Raw genomic sequence first — 7,542 nt, 5'->3', positions numbered from 1 at the left:
CCTTTTAACATTAGAGGGGACTCACATTGCCAGACCTTCCTCCACAGCGCTGCGGAGGAAGGTCTGGCTAGTCCATACAGCATTCTGGGAAGGAAGATAAACGTGCTCTGGTTTATTGGCATTTCTTTAAACCAATCACAATCGTCTTGGGCTGCACTAGGCGCCGGACAGACGTGGTGTCTCTGCAAAATAGCCTCTGGAAGGAACTTGCTTTGGTGGACCATGTGTACATTTAAAGGTTGTTGTAGTTGTGCAACAGAAAACTGAGATTGGACAGATAGTCTAGCTAGCTGTCTGGATTTACCCTGCAGAGATCTGAGGAGCAGTTAACCATAGTCCTCAGAAATCGACCGGAGTTTAAAATTACAACACAAAGGAAGCAGAAGGTAAAGGACATCCGGTCCAAAAGAGTGACATCCGGCAGAATTTCCGGTGGCACCGGAGCAATCCTGGAAGGGGAACGTCGTGGATATAGACTAGAGGGGACTTGATTGAGTGATCGGAGCTCAATGTGTCCTAAGTACGTTTACACCTGTACTTAGAGTGTTCTACTTGTGATCCAATCACTCACATCTGATTTTAAAAAATTGAGACTTGACCAAGGATCTATTTTCTCCTTGGAAGAATTTTTATCTAATTACATACATTTGACATATAATGGTAGAACAGTATAATTCTCAGACACATGGAAAGATCACTGAAAAGGCATTTTCACCTCGCAGGTCCCTTATTTGTCTGTGGTTTCTGACTTGAAAAGGCTTATTCTTGACCCCTCCCATCCCTCCTTTCCTCCATCAGGTCTAAAGCCACATGACAGCTCTCTGATCGTCCTCCATCCTCTCCCTGTGGTCTGTCTCCTCACGGCTCGTCCTCCTGACAGACGTGAAGCGACAACGCTGACCTGGATAACCGCTGAGCTTGTGTCCCACACTAAGGGCAGGCCTTCCCGAGCAGACGGACTCCTACAGACACCAGGGGACAGACAACAGTGTCAGCAGCCCATCAGCAGCCTGTGGCTCGAGGAGCAGCAGCAGCAAACAACACTGCAGCCACACCATCCTCCCTCATCCTCCTCCTCCTCCTTGTCTCTTCTAACATGGCAGACCCCAGCCTCACATCGCCCTCTAGGATCCCGCTGCGCTCCCCCAACACCTCTCTCACCCTCTCCTTCCCCTTCCTGAGGGAGGGCAGCCGGGTATGGGAGGAAGGGAAAGAGCAGCCGCTGCCTCGGGATTTGCCAAGCCCGTTGCCGACCAAACGCACACGCACCTACTCAGCGTGAGTAGGATTAGTTTATTTACCAATTAGTGTGTGGGTTTTCCCTTTCATGCTACTATAAAACTTCACTACATATCAGAGCACGTTCTTTCCCTCTACTGACTCTACTACATGTACCAGTACCGCTTTTTAATAAGGCAACCTTTAAAAGGAGTTTATAATCTGTGACTAAAGACTCATTTATTAATGGTTTAATTTACTAAAGCTTTAGAGATAAGTCCCTCTAACAGGTAAACCAAAACAAATAATGGATCTATGAAGCATTAGTTAATGCATATGTACAACATAAACTCTCTATAAAAGGTGCCTTTTTAGAAAGATGTAGCATTTATGTGATGGCTGTAGACACTTTGCTGCTGAAATCTTTACATACAAAACTTGTGATGAGCTTAAAGGTCCCATGGCATGAAAATGTCACTTTATGAGATTTTTTAACATTAATATGAGTTCCCCCAGCCTGCCTATGGTCCCCCAGTGACTAGAAATGGTGATAGGGTGTAAACCGAGCCCTGGGTATCCTGCTCTGCCTTTGAGAAAATGAAAGCTCAGATGGGCCGATCTGGAATCTTCTCCTTATGAGGTCATAAGGAGCAAGGTTACCTCCCCTTTCTCTGCTTTGCCCACCCAGAGAATTTGGCCCACCCATGAGAGAGAGAGATCATGGCTTTCAAACGAGCCATGATGTCTCTCTCTTTCCCTCTCTCCTCCTCAATAGCTACAGACACAGAAATGGCACATCCTAAGGAAAGCTCATTGTGGGACTGGCTCTAGTGGCTGTAATTCTGCACCAAGGCTGAATTTCAGGAAAGAGACTTCAGATACAGTATTAGGGGACCACTAAGGCCTATATAAAAGAGACTTCAGATACAGTATTAGGGGACCACTAAGGTCTATATAAAAGAGACTTCAGATACAGTATTAGGGGACCACTAAGGTCTATATAAAAGAGACTACAGATACAGTATTAGGGGACCACTAAGGCCTATATAAAAGACTTCAGATACAGTATTAGGGGACCACTAAGGTCTATATAAAAGAGACTTCAGATACAGTATTAGGGGACCACTAAGGTCTATATAAAAGAGACTTCAGATACAGTATTAGGGGACCACTAAGGTCTATATAAAAGCATCCAAAAAGCAGCATGTCATAGGACCTTTGAAAAATAGGATCTGCAGCTGTAGGTTAAACTACATTTAAAATGCTACATATCCAACAATGCATCAGCAATAATAATCCAATAATGTAATATATAACTGTAAAATTGGCAGGACCCATATTCTGCATAATTTTGATGCTTTAAGTACATGTTGCTGATATGTCTGTAGTTTCCCAAGACAAATAGATTCCTGTAAACTGCTCCTTCTCGTCTTACTGAAACAATAACTAGTGGTACTGAGATGAGTCACTTTATTCTTAATGTAACAACTGTTTTCTCTCTCTGGCTGCAGTACGGTACGGGCTCACTCAGGTCCCGTGTTTAAGGGCGTGTGTAAGAACTTCTCCAGGTCACAAGGCCACGGCTTCCTCCGACCCTCCCACGGTGGCGAAGACATCTTTGTTCACATCTCCGAGTGAGTGGCAGTAACGCTGAACACACTCTTTGACAGAGGTCCAAAATCATACAGATTTCACAGCTGTCGCCTCTGAGGATCACAGCACACTAACACGTCGTGCATTAGCTGAATTACAAATAGCAACACGAACTCTGCAGCGTCAACTCATAGGACTGTAAGAACTCAGCAAACAACATTGTTTACGCGTGTACTTTTTTTTCATTGGGAAAGCTGTTTTTTCGAACACTCCTAGGACTCTGTGACACCTGCAATAAGTGGACATGCACAGAGTACAGCAATCTGTATTGGGTTTTATTCCGCCTTTTTATTCAGGACAAGCAGTAGGCTATGCCAAATGTTACTACATCCTCAGCATGAGCAAATTTGCAAAATTTTCCCCAACAGATTCTGCAGGATGTTCCAGTTATCTCACAGCCCAACAGCTGCACCGCGTTTTAGACTGTCCAACGTTTATTTTGCCTCAAATTTACTCCTTTTCAGAGCTCCAGCAGATGTCTGTATTTGCTTCTATAACATGTGTGCGTGTGTACGACCACACTTTAAAAGAATGATTTGACATTTCGGGAAATACACACGTTGAACTTTGTTGGATGTCGAGAAATCCTACGAGTTGCAAAATAACTCTGCAGAGTCATAAGCAGCAGATTTATGGAACAGGATATTTGTTATTGTGCCTTTATTTTGTGATTGTTCTCTCTAATTTCTGCTGTTACTAATTGTGAAATAATGAATAGTACACAGACTTTACTCCTCTTATTTGATTAAACAACATGAAAAGGAAACAATGTTATTTTAGTTTTAATTCTTTGCCGTTGTGCAAAGAGGAAGTTTAAATAGAAGTTGTGGAAGAAAAGGTTGACCTCTCATCTCATGAGTTACAGTCACTACCAGTGCATTAACACATTTTTGAAGCATGAAAGTGCTGTTGCTATTGTAACTCTTACTTATTGATTTGTGATAGCCCTTCCTGTGTTTACACTTTGACTGTAACCCGATGTATATCTATATAACTCCACATTTTACTCCTACTCACCGGTCCTACTTTTCCTCTGTTTCAGCATCGACGGGGAGTACGTCCCAGTAGAGGGGGACGAGGTCACGTACAAAGTCAGCCGGGTCCCGCCCAAGAACCTCAAGGTGCAGGCCGTGGAGGTGAAGATCATTCATCTCAACCCGGGGACTAAACACGAGACCTGGTCCGGCCAGATCATCAGCTCGTAGGCCTGAAGTCCCGGGCCTGGTGGGTGGGTCATGCTGGGCAGGGGCTGGGTGGGGGAGGGTGGACCCATCGTGGGACAGATGACTTACATTCTGAGCTCATAAACATGTTTCACCTACACAGCAAAGCGCCCAGAGTTGATAATAATTCAGGTGTAGCCAGTGTCCACTCCCAGAGCTGATTCGCTTTCTTCATAGCTGTCTACACTGGTGGATTTGCTGTGTATGTAAAACTGACCATTTATTCCCTGTTAGGAAAAACACATTTTGTTTAATTTGTTTGTATTTTTTCTCATGACCGCAGTATTACAAGTCAGATTTGAGATGGGGGGGTAAAGTAACAGGGTGGAGTATCAAAGTTGTAAATGGGAAAGAGCTTGTGGGGCCACATATTTCACGGAGATCAGTTGTGTGAATTATAAAACGCTGGGAAAACATATGTAAACATAACTGGGGTGCAGATCAGCTAACTGAGGCATGACAGCTGAGTTTCACTTCCCTTCTCGCAGGCTCTTATGCACTTGTTTACTTCACCAGAGTTTTCAGGATCACATGTTGGATGCAAGTGTGGGTCAGATGACTTGTTTTCACAGCCTACACAGTGCAGACTTTGGAAAGATGAGAAGAAACATATGGACGTAAAAGCAAGTAGTTTAGGGAATTTAAGTGAAGAGATTGGATAGTTGAGGGAGAGAAAGTAGAAATGGCAGGTTGACCATCCTTGACAGGATGTCTTATGATCTTATTATTTCAGGTCACCAGTTTCATGACCTTTAGAGGACATAGGGTGGAAGATTCATTTTCAAATGGAGATAGGAATGTGCTGAAGTGAGAGCAAGTTCAGAGTTAGGAATTGAGTTTGTCTCAGAGAGGAAAAGCATGACGAGAGACCGGGACTTAAGCAGGCAGATGACATTAAACCAAGCATGGGTATTTCAAAAAATATAAAAAAATTACACATTTTACTGTTGAAAGTAAAGCGATTGCAAGTATATTGCTGAAAAATTCATATTCTCAGTTGTATTGTCTTGTTTGTGGTTATTTATTTCAATTATTTATTTGTTGGTGTGTTCAGATGTGTGTGTCCTCAGATTGCAAGCTCTATGCTTCGGGTAATACAGTCAAAAGTTACACTTCCAATATGAAAACTGCCAGAAAATCGGCTCCAGATATCACTGTCAGCTTTTTCTCAATTTGTTGTTCTGTTTGAAAATGTCTGTTTCGAATGCGTCTGGAGCCACCAATTTCTCATGAACAAAACTATTTGTAAATCTGTTTTTTTCAAAACATGTATCCGTGTGTGATTTATTAAGCGTAGTCAATGTGATGGTGAACTACATGACTTCCTAGTTGGTGCCAAACGACCTCACATAAACGTGTGTGGTTATTCAGGTTTTGCGCAGTACTGTACTGGATGTCATTATCTATTCTATCTGTTCCGGAGAGTCTCTATGCATCTCGTCTATCTGTCGGTGTCACTGCCTGGGTTTGTTCAGCATTACATTTTGTTGATTTCTGTCATATCAAAGGGCACTTCATTTTGTGGACGAGCCACAGACTGTTGTGGTGATCCCCATGATTTCTTCTACTGAGCCTTGAAAGAACATTAAAGCATTTTATGACTTACACGTCCGACGGAAGCTGTGTTTCTTTAGTTGCACGTGAGAGTGAGACTCAGGCTGTGAGAGGAGGAGGAAGAGGAAGAGGAAGAGAGTGGTTTGGTCTGTGGTCAACATGAGGTGAGAGAGACTGTCTGTCTATCACGAAGAGTTGGCCATAGAGCTGCAACGATTAATCGATTCGTTGCCAACTATTTTTAGTTAATCGCCCGTTTCTGGCAACTCCCTGAAAAAAAAACAGAATCTGTAGAATCTGCAGCCTTTTTTTGTATAAGACAGCTCTGAGTTTGAGATTTTGTGAGGGAGTGAATATGTAAAAGGAGCATCAGAGGTCAAAACCCAGTTCATCCCAACAGGATAAATTACACACTGGAGAGCTGAGGTCAGTGACACGATATCAATAAGGTTTTATTACGATGAATTGTATCCATATATGACTGAAAAAGAACAAGATGAATCTCTTAACCGGTTAGCATCAGTGACACATTAAAAGCTCATTTTCTGTGAGTGTTGTTCTCTTCATCTACTTGAATTCTTCATTCCTGTGAAGTAGGTCTTGAAACTAATTGAACCCTATAATAGTTGAAGAGTCAACCTACTGTCTTCCAATCATTCTCTTATCACTCTAAGCTATCTGGCCTCTTAGAAAGTTTATGTTTTTGATCTCAAAACTTACTGCAACATAAGATTTGAACTCTCAATCTTCTGGCTTTCTATCATACTCTCATCACCCTAAGCTATGTGACCTGACACAAAGTTTTTTTCATAAAACAGTAATAGTATCGCATGTCGAAATAAGTCATAGTAAAGCATATCAAAAAAAGTGATTAAAAAAAGTCATAGTATAGTATCTCCAAAAAAGTGATAAATAGAATTAATGGATTATCTGCATGTTTAAGAGTTTTTAAGGGGCAACAAAAGAAAAAGACAAAGCTGATGAAGGTGAAGTTTCTTCTTTGTCTTCGGATCAAACACACCCCGGAGATGGTCACCGACCGACGACCAGGAGACGCAGGTTCAAACCCCGCCTCAGGTATGCCACACAGGAGTGTTTGAGAAGAATGGATGTGGGTTCATTTGCATAAGCCGATTTCAACATGCAAATTTTCAACAAAGATTTCAACTTGCAAAATTTAGGAATTTCCAACAATGAAATCAACTCACAAATTTCCGAATTGTCATGAAAAAAAATTTGTTAATTTAAAATTTTATTCTCGAAAAAAGTCATAGTATAGTAGGTCAAGAAAAAGTGATAAAAAAGTCATAGTATAGTGTGTCAAAAAAGTGATAAAGTCTTAGCATAGTATGTTGAAAAAAGGGGGAAAAGAGTCATAGTATAGTATGTCAAAAAAGTGATAAAAAAGTCATAGCATAGTATGTCGAAAAAAGCGATAAAAAAGTCATAGTATAGTGTGTCGATATAAATAAGTCATAGTATTTCGAAAAAAGTGATAAAAAGTCATACTATAGTATGTTGAAAAAGGGATATAAAGTTAAATTATATAGAATGTTGAAAAACTAATGTCATAGTATGTCGAGAAAAGTGATAAAAAAGTCATAAAAAGCCAATGAAAAAAAAGTGTAGTGTTGAAAAAAAACGTAAATAAAGCACCTTCGAAGGAAATATTTCAACGTTTCTGGCGACTCCCAGTGGTCAAACTGAAAAAGACACCGAGGCAGAAAACTGAAGCTGTAGAATCTGCAGCCTTTTGGATGACAAAGCTCTTGAGTTTGAGATTTTGTGAGGGAGTGAATATGTAAAAGGAGCATCAGAGGTCAAAACCCAGTTTGTTCTAACAGGATAAAGAACACACTGGAGAGCTGAGGTCAGTGACATGATATCAAAAAGG

General features: G+C 41.3%; 1 protein-coding gene across 1 annotated transcript in view; it reads left to right on the top strand.

The window, feature by feature from the left end:
* Nucleotides 1-5,701, top strand: part of csdc2b (cold shock domain containing C2, RNA binding b) — an 8,005-nt gene extending 2,304 nt beyond the window's left edge. The window contains exons 2-4 of the mRNA XM_028599781.1: nucleotides 799-1,278; nucleotides 2,730-2,852; nucleotides 3,914-5,701. Of these exons, the coding sequence (XP_028455582.1) occupies nucleotides 1,097-1,278; nucleotides 2,730-2,852; nucleotides 3,914-4,076 (468 nt within the window). The 5' untranslated portion in view covers nucleotides 799-1,096 and the 3' untranslated portion in view covers nucleotides 4,077-5,701. The remainder of the gene's footprint in view (nucleotides 1-798; nucleotides 1,279-2,729; nucleotides 2,853-3,913) is intronic.
* Nucleotides 5,702-7,542: the final 1,841 nt, after the last annotated feature.

The sequence above is a fragment of the Perca flavescens genome, chromosome 15, assembly GCF_004354835.1.
Source record: "Perca flavescens isolate YP-PL-M2 chromosome 15, PFLA_1.0, whole genome shotgun sequence".
NCBI classification, from domain to species: Eukaryota; Metazoa; Chordata; class Actinopteri; order Perciformes; family Percidae; genus Perca; species Perca flavescens.
This window is presented reverse-complemented; position numbering and strand designations above follow the sequence as displayed.